Source organism: Haliotis rubra, unplaced genomic scaffold (genome assembly GCF_003918875.1).
Source record: "Haliotis rubra isolate DU_JTF1 unplaced genomic scaffold, ASM391887v1 Scf1561, whole genome shotgun sequence".
Taxonomy (NCBI): domain Eukaryota; kingdom Metazoa; phylum Mollusca; class Gastropoda; order Lepetellida; family Haliotidae; genus Haliotis; species Haliotis rubra.
In genome coordinates this window covers 63,438-84,677 of record NW_025765516.1, presented here as the reverse complement: position 1 = coordinate 84,677, position 21,240 = coordinate 63,438, and the positions used below count along the sequence as shown (strand labels likewise).

The following is a 21,240-nucleotide window of genomic DNA, read 5'->3' as shown; positions in this document are numbered from 1 at the left end:
TCGGGCATAATGTAAGTCACTTCAGTGATTTTGAACAGAGACCATATAATTATATGGTCTCTGTTTTGAACAACTAAGTTAATTTAATCTACTTAACTAAAACATAAGTTGAAACCGATATCGTTAAATTCAACAGTGTCCTTAATTGGACTTTGTCATTCTCCACTCACGCGTGAACGCGCGATGACTAGTTTTAACATATTGGGACCAGATTATATTACATAATTGCGACCCAAATACAAAATCCTAAAACGGTGCGTGCATATTTAGATGAAAGCGCCACATGAGTTTAGTCGCACAGAAAATTCTGGAAGAACATGGCGGCTGAGCTGTTTAGGTAGATTGGATACATGTACACACCGCTGTTGTCAGTTTTGTTGTCACTTATGAATTTGGCAATGCAGCTATTTATGCAGGAGTAATAAATGTTTATGCTTTCTTTTTTGCAGCAAGGCAAACGAAGAGTTCGTCAGTGAGAATTATCAGCGCGCAATCGAGGTAAACAAACCTTGTGACTCGTGTGGGCATGTACTGGATGTTTTTAAGTCATGTTTTTATTTAGTGAACTGTTGAAAGAATGGTGTGTCTTGTGACATGCACATTTGGTGAAATTTGACCGAGCCCGTGGAATTTTATGAATCGATATTTTTCGACACGGTTATTGGTATCCTTTATCGTCTACATGACAGCAGAGACCATATAATTATATGGTCTCTGATGACAGATGATTGTCACTGAACATATTCAGCAGTTAAAACTGAAAATGAAACAATCTCCTTCCACATACTGAAAGTAGTCCATTGCCTCATCGTTTCCCAAAAAAGAATAGACTCTACTGTCAGCTTTAAACACAAAATACCTTGGTTTCTCCTATTCGATGACCTAACAAGGTATTGTCAGCTGTCATGAGTGAAAAAGAATATCATCATACTAAATCATAAATTAACTGAACAAGTGCACTAAAGTGCATACTTTGTCAGGTGGTAACAGTATTTAAAACGGATGCTACTGGCTAGCGACCAGTTATCGCAGCATACCAGTTATCGTCAACACATGGGTGTAGTGCTTGCACAGACAGCTTGACTTGTACTTCCGTAGTACTTCACACATTGACACATCACACAAGCAATAGGCTACGAGAGTTAAAATCAAGGTGTCTGTGCTAGCGCTACAGCCAGGTGTTGGCCATAACTGGTACTCAGCGATAACTGGTTGCTAGCCAGTAGTGAAATCAGTCAATATTTTTGCAAATACATACAACGCCACCAATATTTGACAACCACATAATTCACATACAAACAGTCAAGTAATGTGTATTGTATTCAACAAGATGTTTTTAGTCGATAGACGAAAGTTCAATCTCCCCACAACATGAAAGGACTACAACCAATCCGATGCAGTAAATAGTAGCTGCAACATTTGTACAAAGGTTGTACCTGTTTTTATCCTCTCTCAGAGTAGCAGTTTCATGGTAGTGGGTGAACAGAAATTCACATGACACCAAATTATTATTACTGTAGTGTAGAATTTCAGGTGGACCCAATGCCCACACACTGGTTTTGTGCACTTGGCCCATTGAACAAAAGTAACACTTGTGCAATTTCCTAAACTTGCCACAAACACCAGTGTCATTGTGAGAGAACAATGCATAAAGAGAATGCTCTAATATGGCCCATTCTTGCCCCCAACGGCTGTTCCGTCTCCGCTCCTCCATGCCTGGTGCACTGTCATCACCTGTTTTATTTGGTTGCCTTTTCTTCTGTTCTTTATTGCTTTTATGTCAGATGAGTTTTTCGATGCCATTTTCAGTAATGGCCTTTCCTCTGACAGGTTTGCTGACCTTTTTCAAACTTTGACTGAACAGTTTCTTATACTACACCCCTTCTCTTACAAAGAATCTCACAGGTTTGTGTCACATCAGCTGTACCTCAGTTACACTCTAGCATATTCTAATTTTCTGGGCTTCTGAACATGAATCTCAAGGGAACATGCGAGGCGACTGAACACAAACCTCAAGGGAACATGCGAGGTCACCGCAAACTGAGGGCATGGTCATATCTTTGTGACCTAAATGAAATGATGAACACAGTTTCTCAGAATCTGAACCTACTCTCTGTGCCTTGGTTCAAACTGCAAACTTTTGGAAGGAAATCCTTTGCCTGCTCTGCCCTTCTACTCTGGAACTCTCTCCCTATCACCATTAAATCAGCAGTTGACTTTAATTCCTTGGAACGACTTCTCAAGACCCATCTGTTTTCACTGCGTTATGACTAGCTACTATATATGTATATTATCCACACACTTTGTTAGCGCTTTGAGCATGGGCCTTGTGCATGGAAAAGGTGCATGATAAGTTCACATTTATTATTATTATTATTAAGTGAGCCTTTCAAGCATCCATATTTTTCTTTCCAGCGACATTGATGGAGAATGTTGAGAAATTCCAACATGTTGATATGTCTATAACAATGTAGGAAACGTAAAAACAGTGTTAACTTGTTGTTGGTGAGCCCCATGTGTACCCTGTACAAGACCCTTACACAAGATACAGAGAAGATGTGTACAGTGTGTTGAAATTTACTGTTAAGTCTTCACTAGGCTCATCAACCCAATCTACACAAAACCCATATAACAATGAAATCTGAGTAAATTTACAGATATTTACTAGGTCCACTTGCATGTTTGGTGAAATGATGACTTGTATCACTTCATTAATTCAGTTTGTTATTTGTGGTGACTAGAATGGATAACATCTATTTACGAATATTTTTTATGAGTGACATTTAAATGAAACAGGTGTTATTCATCAAAGCGAGATATGCAAAACCGAATATATACAGGCCATGCATATATCTTGTGTCAGTTTGCCAAGGACCCTTACAGTCCTGTTATAAGGCTATATAAACTGGGTCTGGAACAGGTTACCTGAGTACCCAGGTTGGATGAATACTTTTCACCACCCAGGTCCTGAAAAATCTAAGCTTAGTTTCATTTTGTTATTGTATTTGGTCTGAAGGAAAAAGGACCCGTGAAGATCCGGGGTAGAATAGGTCTTCAGCAACCCATGTGCTTGCCATGAAAAGGCGACTATCTTGTCGTAAGAGGCGACTAACGGGATCGGGTGGTCAATTTCGCTGACTTGGTTGACACATGTCATCGGTTCCCAATTGCGCAGATCGATGCTCATGCTGTTGATCACTGGATTGTCTGGTCCAGACTCGATTATTTACAGACCGCCGCCATATAGCTGGAATATTGCTGAGTGCGGCGTAAAACTAAACTCACTCACTCACTCACTGAAGGAAAAAGTAAGCTTTTTGTCACTTTTTACTCGAAATTAATCAGCTTGCATTAAAAAAGTCCATTCCATTCCAAAGTGTGAACTATGTAGAATATGCCATCTGTTTTTATATGATTTTTGTACACATCACATTTTCAAAAGAAATTCATTTTCTAGAACATATATTGATTGTCATCCAAACAGTCTAAATATGTCTTTCAAATTTGTTCATGAAATAGAAGTGTACCCTGCCAAAAGTTGAATAAAAGATGAATGAGTCGTGTTGATGTTTGCCTTTAGTATCTGGTCATGTTGGTATAGCTGTCTCTGTATCTCTTCAGCTCTATTCTGAAGCCATCCAGGCAGAAGGGGAGAGAGATGAGTTCTACGTGAACAGAGCCCAGGCTTATCTTAAGCTTGAGAAGTACACAGGTGAGATGGGTTTACCATGGTCCTGATTTGTTGAACTCATGTCCATGGTGTAATATTGTCAAAATTCTGCTGTATATCTTATCCCTGTGACTTGTATGGCTCCTACAATTCACTCGCGTATTCTATGAATCGACCCGTATCCCTTCATGAATTCCAATCATCATTCTAGAATCAAATATTCATGCATGTTTTTTAAAAAGAATGTTTTTACTTGAATTTGGTATTATTTATCAAAGTGAAATATGTAAAATGGAATATATCCCAAAACAAGCAGGATGGTAGTCAATGTAATTTGACATTAATGTGGTCACTGGTGATTGTCGTGATAAATTTACACTGTCTAAATGGTCAAAAACCATCCGTGAATGAATTTTGTTATTGTTTCACTGAATATATTGAATAGTACATCAACTGCTGATTTGTTATTGTATTCTTTACTCAATATTTGTATTTGTTGCCCAATATTCCTGATATGTGTCATATTGATTCATTGTACTGTAGCTCTAGCGACTTGAGCCATCAGTTTCATATGTAAACAATCTCATTAAAAACAGATGTTGTACTGTCATCATAGTGATCTCATTAAAAACAGATGTTGTATTGTTATACGATCCTAATCTCATTAAAATCAGATCTATTGCTCTAATTAAACGCCAAACTCAGAAAGAACACCATGGGAACAACAGCTCAAAAAGACAATGCACATAATATGTCTACAAAATATACTCCTCACAACAAATTAAGCAACAAGTATTTTCAGTGTAATATCTTTATCACTCGCATAGCGATTTTTGCCGACACGTTACTGAAAGGTAAATATTCAAAGAATACATAACCTTTAGTGACTGTCAAATTGATTTAGCTGATAACATTGACAACATCACCCGAACACAACCACCCTCAGAATCAACATGCAAAATGTGTGGCATGGATGTGCTCCACTTTTTACACACTCTGATCGGCGGCGTAAACCCACCTGTGATCATTCCCCTGGCACAACAAGCGGGTCCTGACTTCCTGTTTATGGATGATAATGCCTGGCCATGGATGATAATGCCTGAGAAGAGTTTTTAATGATGTTGTTTAGATCAACAACATCACACATATGGACTGGGCTGCAAGGTCACTTGATCTTAATCCCATTGAACATGCTTAGGGCATTATTGGAAGTTGTGTTTACGGTCTCCATGTTCACCCCCAGACTCAGCAGGCGTTACAGAGAGAATGGCAAATCATTCCACAACAGCAACTTTAAAGGCTCATGTGGTCAATGCAAAGACGTGTAGAAGCTTGCATTTGTGCTCGTGGTGGTCATACGCGTTGCTGAACACTGTGTCACTGTCCCAAACTGACTTGAACCTTAATGTTAACATTTTGCTCCATCAATGCAGCACATTTTGCACGACTGTTTCACGGGTACATGCTTTTGATGATTTCTAAGTCTATTATTGCTCAATTCCATTTCATATCATTTTGTTAATCGTGTGTATATATGTTTCACCTTTCTATTGCATCATTCCATGATTTGCAATTTCAATAAATGAAAATGTAATGAGACTAAAAATTTGTGTTGCTTAACTTTTGTGAGGAGTATATATGCTGCCTGTTATTTCCATTTGGATGCTGTTGTGTCAAAGTTGAAGGAACCTTTTTAAATATTTAAAGTTATCTGAAGTTCACCTCAACTGCAAAATGATGACTAAATAAGGGTTATGCTTTTACCAAGATTTTACTTCTTGACTATAGTAGGTTGGGCACTTCAAGGCACACAAAGTTTCACACAAGGGTGTTCGACCATACTGTGTTTCAAGACACCAAAATCTTAGATCTATCTAATCTATGCACTGAGGTTTTAAGCCTGCTGATTGGTTGATTTGATCATGTCACATGATTGAAGGAGGATTTGTCAGGTCTACACTTATATCGTATCAGAACAGGATAACTGGTTTTGATGATGAAGCTGAAGTACGACGTTTGTCTTGAACAGGAACACTTATTAAGAAGTTGTCTATCCATACAAAGAGTTCCTCCTCATCATACCAGCTTCTAAATGCCACTTAAAGTAGTTAAACATTTCTCTTGTAGTGTTTGTTAGATAGATGCATTTGGAGCCTGGTTTCCTGGCAGGTGTAGGAAATTAGGTTTAATGATCATCTTCAACTTTGATTTTCAGAGGCGTATAATGACTGCAGCAAGGCATGTACGATTAGGCCGCAGAATGTAAAAGCACATTTCCGGAAAGGGTATGTACTCTTATTTATCAGAAGAAATAAATTGGTTGACACATGTCATCGGTTCCCAATGGCGCAGATTGATGCTCATGCTGTTGATCACTGGATTGTCTGGTCCAGACTTGATTATTTACAGACCGCCGCCATATAGCTGGAATATTGCTGAGTGCAGCTTAACCTAACCTAAACTCACTCACTCACTAGATTGACTGGTATCCCATAGCTTCTACCAATTGCTGACTAAGGCATTGAACAACATTTACTGTTTCCAGAAGGATTTGTTATGTTTTAATACTGAATAATATTGGAGTTGTATGACAGCAGCCTGTGGTGAATAATTGAGTCAGGGCCAGACGATGCTGTGATTGATAATATCAGCAACAACCCATGGTGCCATGTGTGATGACACACCATGAACCAAGCAACAGAACCTGTATACCTGAGTCACTATCCAGGTGATTGGATGAATGACACTATACAGCCTGAGATGGGAGAAGCAGTTTCCGAGAATGCTGGTAATGGGTGGAGCTGGACCCAAGTGTAAAGTCAAATTCACTCTGTCAGAGATTCTAAAATGCTTCGGTGAAAGATCAAAGGTGCCGACAGTACTTCATCAGACGATAATGTGCACATTTTGCATTACGTCACAATGTATTGGCATCACTGCGCCATTCTAGTCTGCCCCCTTGTAATCAAACCATTTTGCATTACGTCACAATGTAAGAGACGTCACGATGCATGTCAGTTGTCATCACCTCATACGGCCTCCTACAGTAAACTACTCCGTTGCATCTCGTTTCTTGGTTTGCAGTTGCTTCACGGAGCTAACATCACTGGTGGAAACATTACGTTTATGTTTTATGACAGTTAAAATGTCTCAATTCGGGGGGGTGGGGAGTGGTGGGCAGACACATCAATAGAACAGCGAGGCAGTTAGCCCTGTGCGAGGATTCTTAATTTAGGTCACCGACACCGTATTTGTTTTCTGCCTTAAATTAATCGTAATTATCCTTAGAAAGTATTAAATTTGGCATATTAGAAAAGAAATACAGTTCGCTCTACCACCATGTATAGTTTAATAAAGCACACTTTCGCCCTGAACTATTATAACGTTAAGGCACTTGGACGCAAGCATCCTAGTACTTTAACTATAATAGTTCAGGGCGAAAGTGTGCTTTATTACACTATACATGGTGGTAGAGCGAACAGTATTTCTTAAATATGTAATGAAACCAACTGACTTTATTTGCACCTTGTATACATTATGACATCTGTGACTGGGAATGGATGGCTGATGAGGGTCATTGTGTCATTACAGTGTGGATCAGTGCCTTTCATCAGTGTTAAAGGTCACATGCAACCAAAAAATCAAACATAATTAAAACACAATTATCACTTCTTCATGACATATAATATGCATTGCTGATTATGAAAAAACAAATAAACAAAATTATAAGCGTATAATCGCAAATCAAAAGTGCAATATTTTGTACTTGGGTTTACCTCCCTCGAAACGAAGCAGCCGGGATACCGAACCCAGTCAGAGCGGGTGGGTGTGCACTCAAGTGTAACCGCTGGTTCATTTGCAGATGCCGCTCACTGTGTGTGTATATATAGAGATGTTGGGTTTTGTAAATACATGCTAATTTTTTGTGTATAACATTTTGCAATCAACAGACATCATAACATGTCATGTGTTCAAGTATCACACCTGCCTGTCTGTGTAATTACATAATGTGACAGAGACCGAACTCGGGCCATAAATCAATGCGTTTTGTTTGTGGTGTATAGCCTGATTGTGTTAAGTTCGAATTGCATGTGGTCAGTGATTGCAGTTGTGTATTGAATATTGTCATCAGCAGACAGGCAGGCAGACACACAGGTGTCAATAAAACAAGACATTGAGTTTTGTCTGTGACAACGACATATCTATATCACAGTTAGAAATTCTGTCAACGCTAAATAGTGACATTGCTTTTAAGTATCGAACTGAGAGAGTGTGGCGGTAAGAAGAACGTGTGGTGAAATAGACAAATGAAATTATATAAACAGTTAATTTACTGTCATAACATGTAAAAAGTTCGCGCCTGTTAGATATCAACAAAACATTAGAAAAATAGCTCACACCAAAACCTTCAACGAGTATTCACCCGACAACCCGCTTCCAAGCTGCGCGAACCTATTTACTTGCGCACATACTATGAGCGCAGCCCAACTGTTGAAACCTGTTTTCCCCAGAAAAGTCTGGGGAAAATTAGTGAAACGTTTGAACTCCGATTTCGCGCGTTTTTTTTCATCGCGTTATTTTTCAACTTTATAAGTTGAATTTGCATTTTTGACGATTTGTTTCGGTATGTCCATACCGAAAGGTATCAGAATCTGCAAAGTTGTGTTTTACGTTGCTTGTGACCTTTAAGTATGTCTAGTCTTGGGCCTAGATTTTCGAAGGTCTCTTAACGCTAAGATGGTCGTAAGTACCATACATTAACATTAAATTACAACTATCTTTGCTCTCAGAGATCTTGAAAATCTAGGCCCAGACTTATATCTACAGGTTGCTGATAGGATTGGGATGTGTGTGCAGCATATCATAACATTCACCCCATCTCTATGTAGATAGAACCTGTGAAGATCCGGCTTAGAATTGATCTTCAGTAACCCATGCTTCTTGCAAGAGGCAACAAACAGGATCGGGTGGTCAGATTCGCCGACTTAGTTGACACATGTCATGGTGTCTCAATTGAGTAGATCAATTCTCATGCTGATGATCGCTGGATTGTCTGGTCCAGACTAGAATATTTACAGACGACCTCCATACAGCTAGAATATTGCTCAGTGCAGCGTAAAACTAAACTCATTCACTATGTAGATAGGCATAACATCTGCATGGGTGGCTAAGATGTCTAATGTACCAAATCCTCCCTGCTTGTGAGTCATGTACTTAAACCATGTCAGGAGGTCAGCGTATCCTCTTATTCATTGGATTGAGTACATGATTCTGGGTGTGCCAGCATCATATCAATGCTCAACCCCAAGCTACATTCCTTTGGTTCCTCACACATGTAGCTGAATATTTGTGTGCTTTCTTTTCAGAATTGCACTCTTCCATCTTAAAGATTACAAAAATGCTATTGATGCTTTCCGAGAAGGACAGTCCCTAGATCGTAAGTACTTCTGCATGAAGAACAGTTGTAGAATTAGTCTGAAAGTCATTGCGTCCTTGTCATAAGTCCTCATGATACAGGATGAAAGTTTAGGAGACCTCTGTATTCAGTACTGTAACAGCACACCAGAGAGACACCCAGTCATCCTAATTTTGAAGCCTGCAGAACAGATGTCATCAATTCTTTAAAATTTGATTTTCATAAAACCAAAGGGGCTGTAATGAAGTAATTGTGTATCTTTGTTTACAGTGTTTCATGTCTGTGGCTAAGCTACTATATGTTATTTAGATCTTTAGTCATGGATTAATAACCCTGTGTGAAACGTATGTTGCTGTGATAGCAAAGATGTGAGAGGGGTCAGCCAGGTGCTGCTGTGCTGTTAGATATTCCATAGGGTGGTGTGGTAATCTAGCTTTGATTTTGAAGTTTGATTTGATTGTTTTTACTGTGCTTCATGGGCATTTCAACAAAAAGTTATTACAGTATTTGTTTACTGCCTGTCCAGACAAACTGAAATGGTTAAATGAAGGATTTGCTGCTATTGCACATGAAGTGATGTTTTTCTGCATTTTCCTGTCACTTTTCTGAATTGTTCTGAAAACTTTTCAGTAATTTCTATTCTTGTGGGTAATAAAGTATGATATTGGTGGTTTTACAGCAGCAGATTCTAACTATGCAAAGTGGCTTGAGAAGTGTGAAGCAGAGTTGCCTCCCTTGACTTCGTCCTCAACAGAAGAGGCATCCTTAGCTCCAACAAAGCCTACGACGGAGACTTCAACGCAGCCCACAGCGGAGCCTCCAACAAAGTCAACAGCAGAGCCAATCCAGATGCCATCAAAACCAAAAGCAAAGTATGTCAGCATTTATAGCCTCAACATTCAGTCCTTCACTGTTAATATGTCACAGGTTTTGCACACACTACATTCCATTAATGTCTGTGAACATCTCCTAAAGTACATTACTGACCTGTTTTTAGCCAGAATTTGGCTGTGTGTAGCTCATGAAAATCAGATCAGCCCTTGTCATTACTCAAACATTATGCAAACTTACCATAAGCTGACATTACAGCATCCACTAGATTCTCCAGTAGGCTATGGCTCATGCTGTGCATACGAGTCCAGAAACACTGGTGTGATATGTTATAACTCATCATCCATGTGTGTTGTCACCGGCAACTGTCTCGCATGGTTTCATTCACTGCTTCAAAATAATGACTTTTGTGCCAAATATTTTTGTGTGTTTGCAGGTGATGAAGGAATTATGTTTCCAGAACTCTGTGAAGTAATGACAATGTCAGTTCTTTTGCCGTAGGCAAATCTGTATCAACATATATTTTTTCTGATGCTTGACATCAGTGTTATTGTCAACATTGACAAACCATTAAATTGTGTAATTGAAATGTATCAAAGTTTCCAATTGGACACGTATTTAAATCCGACTTCATGAAGACTTTGTTCTTTAAACTCGTTTGGATCAGAAACAGTTTTGCGAGTGAGATCACCAGACAAAAGGTGGAACACTTCTTGTGAAATTTTAGAATTAGCCTTGAAACGTGCTTGGACAGCCAATTTGCCTCAAGTTACTATTAAGTCTATTGCGTACAAGTACGCTTGAAGTTTCATAAATACTCAATGTGATCTACATGCGTACACACAGAAATGTCAAATTGTAGCTTGAGTACCGGTGGATAGATAAAATAACTGAAGCATATTGAGAGGTTCTTGCAGTCTTCTTATCATTTCTCATATTACAGATCAAATGTAAATCACAAACACTAACATTTAAACCTTATTATATTTTTGAAATTAATGGAAAATGGTAAAATACCCAAGTTGAGTGTGAGTGAGGTGAGTACAATTTATTTGGTTACTCAAAGGAAAGTTAGGATACCCAATTGAGATGAAGACAAGCGAGTACATAACTCAATGACCAAAAAAGTTTTCTGTAGCTCTGTATTGACATGTGTCTGTTGGTGTAGTGATGTTGACGTGCGTCTGTTGGTGTAGTGAAGTGTGTCTGTTGGTGTAGTGACGTGTGTCTGTTGGTGTAGTGATGTTGACGTGTCTGTTGGTGTAGTGACTTGTTTCTGTTGGTGTAGTGATGTTGACATGTGTCTGTTGGTGTAGTGATGTTGACGTGTCTGTTGGTGTAGTGACGTGTCTGTTGGTGTAGTGACGTGTGTCTGTTGGTGTAGTGATGTTGACATGTGTCTGTTGGTGTAGTGATGTTGACGTGTCTGTTGGTGTAGTGATGTTGATGTGTCTGTTGGTGTAGTGACGTGTCTGTTGGTGAAGTGATGACGTGTCTGTTGGTGTAGTGATGTTGACGTGTCTGTTGGTGTCGTGATTTTGATTGTCTGTTACTGTAGTGATGTGTGTCTGTTGGTGTAGTGATGTTGACGTGTCTGTTGGTGTAATGATGTTGAAGTGTCTGTTGGTGTAGTGATGTTGACGTGTTTCTGTTGGTGTAGTGATGTGTGTCTGTTGGTGTAGTTTTGTTGACGTGTCTGTTGGTGTAGTGACGTGCGTCTGTTGGTGTAGTGACGTGTGTCTGTTGGTGTAGTGATGTTGACGTGTCTGTTGGTGTAGTGATGTTGACGTGTCTGTTGGTGTAGTGACATGTGTCTGTTGGTGTAGTGAAGTGTGTCTGTTGGTGTAGTGACGTGTGTCTGTTGGTGTATTGACATGTGTCTGTTGGTGTAGTGATATTGACGTGTTTGTTGGTGTTGTGACGCGTGTCTGTTGGTGGAGTGACGTGTGTCTGTTGGTGTAGTGATGTTGACGTGTCTGTTGGTGGAGTGACGTGTGTCTGTTGGTGGAGTGACGTGTGTCTGTTGGTGGAGTGACCTGTGTCTGTTGGTGAAGTGATGTTGACGTGTCTGTTGGTGGAGTGACGTGTGTCTGTTGGTGTAGTAGCGTGTGTCTGTTGATGTAATGAGTGATGATGTTGGCGTGTCTGTTGGTGTAGTGGCGTGTCTGTTGGTTGCAGTGGCGATGCGTCTGTTGGTGTGTAGTGACGGCGTGTGTCTGTTGATGTAGTGATGTTGGCGTGTCTGTTGGTGTAGTGAACGTCGTCTGTTGTTGGCAGTAGTGGCGGTGGCTGTCTGTTGATGTAGTGATGTTGACGTGTCTGTTGGTGGAGTGACCTGTGTCTGTTGGTGGAGTGACCTGTGTCTGTTGGTGTAGTGACGTCGTCTGTTGGTGTAGTGGCGTGTGTCTGTTGATGTAGTGATGTTGGCGATGTCTGTTGGTGTAGTGAAAGCGATGCGTCTGTTGGTGGAAGTGGCGTGTGTCTGTTGATGTAGTGATGCGCGATCGTCTGTCTGTTGGTGGAGTGACCTGTGTCTGTTGGTGGAGCGTGACCTGTGTCTGTTGGTTATAGTGACGCGTGCTGTCTGTTGTTGGTGTAGTGATGTTGGCGATGTCTGTTGGTGTAGTAGGAGGTTGGCGTGTCTGTTGGTGTAGTGGCGTGTGTGTCTGTTGGTGTAGTGATGTTGGCGTGTCTGTTGATGTAGTGATGTTGGGACGTGTCTGTTGGTGGAGTGACCTTTGACGTGTCTGTTGGTGTAGTGACCCGTGTCTGTTGGTGTAGTGATGTTGACGCGTTGTCTGTTGGTGTCTGCGTAGTGTATGATGGCGCGTCTCGTTGGTGTAGTGGCGTGTGTCTGTTGGTGTTTCAGACATGACTGGTACCAGACTGCTACCCATGTCATAGTTACTCTGCTGATTAAGAATGTGGCCAAAGAAGATTTCACTGCTGACATAAAAGAACACACTGTAAGTAACAACTGTCACCACGGTCACTTGTTGCTGTGTGTGAACCAGCCGACAAACACCAGGTGCAGGGAAGTGAGTGAAGCCAGAAGTGTACATTGAACAGGTGCTTGTAATTTCATCAGGCATGAACAGTTGTGGCTTTAGTCCCATGGCATCAGGAACTCTTTCAATCTATGTCCAACCTTTTGATTTGACTTTCCCTTGCTTGTCTCCAGCATCATGTTCCATTGATGCTGGTGTTTTTGGTTATCAATGACCTCAATGTGAAAACACTGATGGCTTCAGCCCTCAACTGCCTCAAACTCAAGGGGACCACTAATTTTTGTTCATGGTAATCGTAATTTGTTGTACACATTTAGGATGAGATGTGAAGCAAGTGTGCGGGACCCCAAAACACTTTGTTACATCTGTCAGTTTGTTATGGGAGTCTTGGTAATAAAGGGAGTTTACTGGATGTTTATTTTATGATCTTACGAAATTTGTTTTGAGTGGAAGTAAATGCGAAGTTAGGCTTTGGCAGTGTCGGACAAGTGGAGTAATGCTGTGAAATTAGCTGTGAAGAGTTGTGACCCCTTATCTGTGACAAGATGGATGTGTCGTGGCTGATTATCTTACAACATTATTTCAAATATTCCCAATATTTAATTGCCAACATGAGGCAGCCCAGTTTGTCCGGTCAACTACCCTGCCGGAATAGAGTTACATCCCTTTGGGTCGGCAGGAGCCAGTGATTGTAGGTTGAAATCCCAGATCGTCAGCATCACCTGCTTACTTTTTGCATTCCTTTCCACTCTTCAAAGCAGCATTAAGCCCAACTGACCATGACAATATTGATGTATGTTTGCACCCAGTACCTGATACCTCCCCTCTCACAGTAGGGATGTTGTGCATGTTGCAGGTTAGTGTTTACATCAAACAGGGCAGTGGGGGCCGGACTACAGCTTGAGCTGGACCTGGCACACCTAATCGCGTCCGAACAGTCCAACTACAAGGTCATGTCTACCAAGGTAACTAGCAGGTTTAGTCCACCTAGATTATCCACTGTGTCTGTTATTCTGCTACTGATACACTTCACCGTAACTTTACACAACTTAACACAGAATTTATTTCATGAGGTGAAAACAACAGCTAATCAAAATTCCATATTTCAACACTAATTTGACATAGTTCTTTATTCAAAATAGAACATGTACTATGGTGGGTTTTTCTTTACTACAAACATTAAATGTGTGGGCAACAACATACCGAGGGATGTAGTTCCACATAGCCATTGCTATTGCAGGTAGAGATCAAGTTGAAAAAGGGAGAAGGCATCCAGTGGACAAAGCTTGAAGGTGAAGGCCAGCCCCAGGAACCAAATGCATACATGGCAGGTCAGTGTTATTTTCATCTTCAGTCATCACGTTGCCATAGTTACGATATTCAGACTGATGTTAAGACACTCACACCTTCGATGAGTCAAGATGCAGGGTCGTCCCATTACTGTCCGTTGTCTAGGGCTCCAACGTCTCTATGCAGAGTTGTGCCTGAAACTTATGGCCAGTTCACCTGTATTCTTTCCCAATAAGTCGGCTCAGTGCCTGTATTCAGGGTTTTGCCAAAGTGGTAGACAGTGATGGCTAATGCTCTGATATAACTGAACTACTGGAAGTGGCATTAAACAAACCATTCAGATACTCGAGGTTATTCATTGTGAGTGTTCTCCTCCGCCCCAGCACCTGTGGCACCTGTGGCAGCACCAACATCTCAGTATCCGTCGCCAAACCCAACGTCACGTAACTGGGACCAGCTGGCTCTGGAGGTGACTTCGATGAGGAAGAGCGGACGAGAGAAGAAGGAGGCGATGCTGCTCTCAACTCCCTCTTCCAGCAGATCTACTCTGGACGGACAGACGACAGTCAAGCTTCATCTTAGCTATGCTGAAATCATTTGTGAGTCCACTGTTTTTGTTATTTTCAACAAAACTTGGGGTTAACATTGGATTGCCTTGATAATACATGCTTCTTTTCAGTACATGTGGTGCCGAGGTGTTTAGAAAACTATTCTTTACTGTGTGTTTGTTTTACAGGACAACTGGCAGCATAGTGTTATTAAGCGCGTTGCTGTTCCATTATGTTGAGTACACTGTTCTTTCTTTGTGTTTGTTTTCAGTATGAATCTGGTGGCACTGTCCTGAGTACCAACTGGACAGAAGTCGGTAAAGACAAAGTAGAAGTCAAGCCCCCAGATGGACTGGAATGGAAGAAATACTGAAATCACCTCTCACATCACTATTTCCAGCTCGAATTTGTGTCACTTCACCTTATCAAGTGGACAGTTGGAACTATGATTATTTTTGCATACATATTTTGAAAACACATTCAGACCTTGACGATTCAGATTCCTGTGACTTGCCGTCATTTCCAGTTGAACTGAGGATGAATGTAACAGCTCATTTGATATGATTTCCTGTTGAGAATAGGCCAGGTGATTCGGCTTCCAATGCATCACGACAGCGACTACGCTGTAAGGTAATCCTGTGACAAGGACTAAAGGACGGGGATGAAATAATGAAGATCTCTACATGCTGCAGTACGATTCATGATTCCCACCATCTTCAGTTATCTAGCTTATTATTATGAATGCCCTTGATCCATTCACTATCAGTTGAGTACCATATCTTTGGAAACTTATCATCTCCATCTCTGAAGTTAATCACTACTGAAATAGTCTCCCTCACAAGTAGCGTTGATTCGACGGAAACTTTTAGATTCATGTCATTCAAATGAGACTCAATACAAAGGTGTGATAGTGAATGGGACCTGGGATTATCATAATGAATTGGAGATATTCGACCCTGGGCCCTGTTTCACAAAACTATCATAGCTCTACGACTGTCGTAGGTCTATGTTACAGTATAAGAGTTACGACAGTCTGTAGTGCTACGAAAGCTTTGTGAAACGGGGCCCTTGATTTCTGAGGGTGGATTGTGTCAGTTACTCTTATCAAATAGGAATGCTTTTACTGTGTATGTGTGAGATATTGCACCTGCAAAACGTAAAGACTTCACTGAAGTCATCCTGCTGTTCCAATAAATTCTGTGTTATTATGTGGATGACTTATCATCTGTTCTATGTTGGTCACTTATGTCTCACTTAACACTGAGGTGTGTGTATGGCCTGTTTCTCTAAGTCATTGCTGCTGCTTTGGCTGCTGGTAATAAGGTCCCATACATGCATCTTCTGTGTTTGAATCCAAGGTTAGCTCTAATTATATTTCAGTTTCTGTGACATTTACTTCTGGTAGTCACTTGGTCAAGAATATTAAGAGAATGGAGATATTTTCCTCTGGATTATCAAGAACCTATTCTGTTTGGAGTTGGACCTTGCTCACCATGTTTTCCCAAGACGATATGTCTACAAGATAAGGGTTGTTGTCACAACAGTCACACTTCAAATCAAGCACAAACACATTGGTTCATGTAAAATGATTAATCTAGAAGAAAACTGTGTGTATGTCAAGCCACCATTTGCCCTTCTGGTGTAGCCTAACTGGGTAGGCATGAGAAACGGAAAGAAAGAACTTTAACAATCAACTTTCTAACATATAATTTGACATCTTTACTGGCAAAGTCCTCTTCTGTTGTTTGTTCACGTGAAGCGATAGGATGTCGTTTTCTTACCCTCTGAAAAAAAGTTTGATGAAAGTGTAACACATAGATAAGCCGACCACCTTCTACAGACTATTGTTTTTGGTCCTCAAATTTGGCTTTTACAATGTATACAGTAATATACGGTAACTCATCTTGGCAGTGTCTACGGTAACGGACAAAAGTTGTCCTACCCGGACTGCTTTAGAATCTGGACAAATGAATCGGTCCCAAGCCAGGCCGTAATAGACAGATTCCACTGTATGTTGTATTTGTGATTACACTTTCTTAGTAAAGTACAGATTCTAGTTCTTTTTATTCGGTTGAGTCCTATCCGGGATTCCACCCCCCTCTCTCAGCGTAAGGCACCTAATTGCCAGAACACACAAGTAGTGGTCTGACCTACTGAACAACCTTAGTTTCATTTCCAGTTGTCAGAGTGTTTGAAAAAGTATGTATACATGACTACCAGTTATCAGACTTCTGTCTGTAAAAACCTTTGTGGCGGAATGGGTTAGAATGTTAACTTGGCTGGTGATTAGGTATCTCTCACAGAGAGGGTATGTTCGTATCCCTGACAAGACACAACCCTAAAAAGGTACTAGAATCTGTACTTCACTGAGAAAGTGTGATCCCAAATATAACTCATGTTGCCATCAACCACTTTCTAAAAGGTTTTTTGTACTAATCAACTTTCCGTGCCAGTCGTAACAAGCTTACTTATATGTAAAAATGTTCTACTGCACCTCTTACTTAACATACATACTACAATGTGTGAAGCCCATTTCTGGCGTCCCCCGCCGTGATGTTGCTGGAATATTGCTAAAAGCAGCGTAAAACCAAACTCAGTCAGTCAGTCAGTCAGTCACATACATACATACATACATACACACACACACACACATCTTTTTTCATACATACAGATATTGCCGATGTCTCTCTCTCTCTCTCTCTCTCTCTCTCTCTCTCTCTCTCTCTCTCTCTCTCTCTCTCTCTCTCTCTCTCTCTCTCTCTCTCTCTCTCTCTCTCTCTCTCTCTCTCTCTCTCTCTCTCTCTCTCTCTCTCTCTCTCTCTCTCTCTCACACACACACACACACACACACACACACACACATACATGTACTTTTCATGTGTCCTTGTAACTTTCTGGTCCGGCCATTTTCCCAAAGTTGAAGTCTACAAGCATGGTGTATGCAAGTTCCCATTAACTAGGATCCGGCGGTGAGATTCGCTGACTTGGTTGAAACATGTCATAGTATCCCAATTGCGTAGATCAATGCTCATGGTGTTGATCACTGGATTGTCTGGTCCAGACTCAAATATTTTCAGACCACTGCCATATAGATGGAATATTGCCAAGTGCAGTGTTAAACCAACCAACCAACCCATCATTCACTGGATTATATTTTACAGATTCAAGTTATTGACCAGTGTTGTTTTTTATTTTAGATGGAAATAAATATTTTAGATTTAAAAACTTTCTTAACTTTACAATGCACAGATTGAGGCTTTTGCTCTTGGCTGAGACTGAACAACCTGCAACATATGCAAGAGTGAGCTTAACTTCCTGGCTCTGTGGGCGGTGGGGTAGCCTAGTCTTTAAAGTGTTAAGCTCGTCATGCGAAGACCGGGTTCGGTTCCCCACATGGGTACAATGTGTGAAGCCCATTTCTGGTGTCCCCCACCGTGATATTGCTGGAATACTGCTAAAAGCGGCGTAAAACCATACTCACTCACTCACTCCTAGCTCTGTACAGGGCAACATCCTCCCTCAACAGAAATTAACACTTACAGGAGAAGTTGCTGCGTTTTGCAACTGTTAAGTATATAATTGCATTCAGTAACATATATTAGCGTCAATTTTGATTGCTTCACAAGGTACAGTTTCAAGATTTTGTCTTAAATAATTATTCAGGGGTTCAGGAATTTTATGCTAGTGGTAGTTTATATCATGAAGTAAGAGTAGAAGGGAACAGATTAGCCAGGCGTGCATGTCCAAGTCTAACAAATAACTATGGCCTATCGCAGCGTTTCTATTCAAAACCAACACACTGATGTAAGCCCGAAACAAGGGGGATCGTAACTATATCGTCAGCTTGGCAGGTGTCCAGCGACGAGTTTGAGGTGTTAAGTTTCTTCGAACAAGTAACGTTATTTATACTTGCGGAATGTGGTATTATTGGGCTGTCCTCAGACACAATACAATATATACATGTGCGGGGACCGAGAGATCGTTTGATCAAGGACATGGATTAAAAAGCTTATAACCTCGAGGTATCATTACCTATATAAAGCTGACTTAAAAATATTTTCTCAATGTCCCCAAACTAACTTTCAGCTAACCTGCTCAGACACAAAGCACTCGACCAATAATCCTTAGCATAAATATCATGATCTTAATCGGGCCACGGATTTCACAGGCAACTCCGTAGACCCGACAACAGCTTGTGATCGCGGTTGCTGTTTGGTTACCGGTGCTCTAGGGTGTCGCCAAAGACACGCAATAGTTCTACATATTAGGCTGACGTCTGCGGACTGGATGTCTACCCGGAGAGCAGTGGTTCGACCCTCAGCCACTTCACCAAAAGATGCGGGAAGATGGTACTTATTACTTCCCTCCCGGTTTTAGGGGCTAAAACAAGGATTTGTCGGCTTGGAGTTTATTGTGTCTGGTTGGGGTATAACCTACCATATTGCTACGCTGATAGCCCGTGTGACAACATTGAATTAGAATACGGTTCAACATGGCGTAAACATATCACTCAATCACTCGTTCTTTCAATATTGCCAAACAGAGCTGATATAACTGTTTCCATGAATACTGATTGAAATAGGTTTATATCGATCAATAGCCCAAACATTCAACAGAGATTATACAATTATATCCTAACCTTTGTAACAATTCATTGATAGAGTTGTCATTCTAATTTGAGATACGTCTCGAAAAATACATTCTGTGTCTATTTAAGTTGTCCCTTTGGAAATCGGTCTTCCTCAGCCTCAGCCTTTGGGCGGTGGGTTAGCCTAGTGGTTAAAGCGTTCGCTCGTCATGCCGAAGACCCAGGTTCGATTCCCAATATGGGTACAATGTGTGAAGCCCATTTCTGGTGTCCCCGTCGTGATATTGCGGAGAGCGGCGAAAACTCAGTAACTCATCCTCAGTCAAAACAGAGCTTGTTCTAATGACCACATGTATAATGAGGTCGCGGGTTCGATCCCCGACCGCGTCATACCAAAAGACGTTAAAATATGGTACTTGTTGGTCCCTGCCTGGCGCTCGGCATTAATGGGTACAACAAGGACTGGTCGGCTCGGAGTCAGTATAATGTGTCTGAGTGGGGTATTCATGCTTTACTGCGGCATGGTATCTCAGTGGGCTAGCACTATAAAACCAGCTTCAGTCTGGGCTAGTACAAGCAGCCGCACCTACACATACACACGCATGCACGTCGTCATATGAGCGAAATATTCTCCAGCGCGACGGTAAACCCAATTTCACCTCACCTCCTGTATAATGATATAACTGATTCATTTTGCCGACAGCTGAACTTTTAATCAGTTGTGTCAATGGAACGATATCAGTGATCGTTTCAATCTCCCCACGAGGTTGACGTGTATCGTTTCGGAGTATGAGATATGATTTTAATGGACCTGTTTGTTCAAAACTAAATGCCGTTGAAACATAACTCCAGAAATCTCGTTATGATATAATCTTTGACCGCCTCGGACAGTATGCGTATGTGTCTAGTCTATAGCTACAAACTAGCTTTCATACTATATATAGACAGAACATGTGACACAATACGGCCCAGGCTTTTATCTGATTTCCATGGGGCAGGGCGGCGGGGGTAGCCTAGTTGTTAAAGCGTTCGCTCGTCAAGCTGAAGACCGGGGTACGATTCCCCACATGGGTACAATGTGTCAAGCCCATTTCTGGTGTCTCCCGTCGAGATATTGCGGAGAGCGGCGAAAACTCTCCTGTCATGATATTGCTGGAATGTTGCCATCAACCACTTTCTAAAAGGTGTTTTTGTACTAATCAACTTTCCGTGCCTATCGTAACAAGCTTACTTATATGTAAAATGTTCAACTGCACCTCTTACTTAACATACATACTACAATGTGTGAAGCCCATTTCTAGTGTCTCCCGCCGTGATATTGCTGGAATATTGCTGCAAGCGGCGTAAAACTAAACTCATTCCCTCCGGGAAGAGTGAAATATAGCCATGCCCCTGTTTTACTGAAACAAATTATAGGCAAGCGCCCAAAGAATACAGTTTGTTGTTTTCATTTATATAAACAAATTGTAACTGAGCACCTGGCTATGTGGGAGAAAAATGAGTTCCTAAATATATAAAAATGTTCTTAAACTAAAACCCATCTCTCCATGAAAATCATATGGTTTCTCACTTAGATATATAATTTACTGAACAATTTGCTAAATAAAGACCATGATTTTTCAAGAGACACGTCTAAAAACAAAATTCGATAAAAAGTTTTAAAAATTGGCTTCGGTTATCGCCTGGAACCAAAAATGGACCACAGTCGCTTCACCAGTTGATAATAATAGTTTCCGCAGTGCAGTCTTTCTACCTGCACTATATATACTTTAAGCTGGCTCGGTCCCAGGCACCCAATACGTCGTATGCACAGAGACGTTCCGCTAGATCGCCATGTCATGTTTCCCTTAGTCTGTCTCACAGTCCCTGAACCATATGATTTTCCGTAC

General features: G+C 41.0%; 2 protein-coding genes and 1 long non-coding RNA gene across 3 annotated transcripts; all 3 read left to right on the top strand.

Moving 5' to 3' along the window:
* Positions 1 to 283: 283 nt before the first annotated feature.
* LOC124270974 (protein SGT1 homolog A-like) lies at positions 284 to 13,829 on the top strand. Its single transcript, XM_046706045.1, has 8 exons — positions 284 to 337; positions 450 to 498; positions 3,622 to 3,712; positions 5,886 to 5,955; positions 9,037 to 9,107; positions 9,766 to 9,958; positions 12,787 to 12,883; positions 13,782 to 13,829. Exons 1-8 carry the CDS (start codon positions 318 to 320, stop codon positions 13,827 to 13,829), a joined length of 639 nt encoding a protein of 212 aa, XP_046562001.1. The 5' UTR covers positions 284 to 317.
* An 18-nt stretch (positions 13,830 to 13,847) lies between these two features.
* Positions 13,848 to 14,623, top strand: LOC124270979. Its single transcript, XR_006896914.1, has 3 exons — positions 13,848 to 13,890; positions 14,166 to 14,256; positions 14,599 to 14,623. It is a non-coding gene; the product is annotated as an uncharacterized LOC124270979 (long non-coding RNA).
* Position 14,624: 1 nt separating this feature from the next.
* LOC124270973 (protein SGT1 homolog) lies at positions 14,625 to 15,354 on the top strand (the record flags this gene model as incomplete). Its single annotated transcript, XM_046706043.1, is given in 4 exon segments — positions 14,625 to 14,681; positions 14,684 to 14,794; positions 14,797 to 14,814; positions 15,035 to 15,354. Coding segments are annotated over 4 exon segments (288 nt in total), but the record flags the coding sequence as incomplete, so codon positions are not given.
* Positions 15,355 to 21,240: the final 5,886 nt, after the last annotated feature.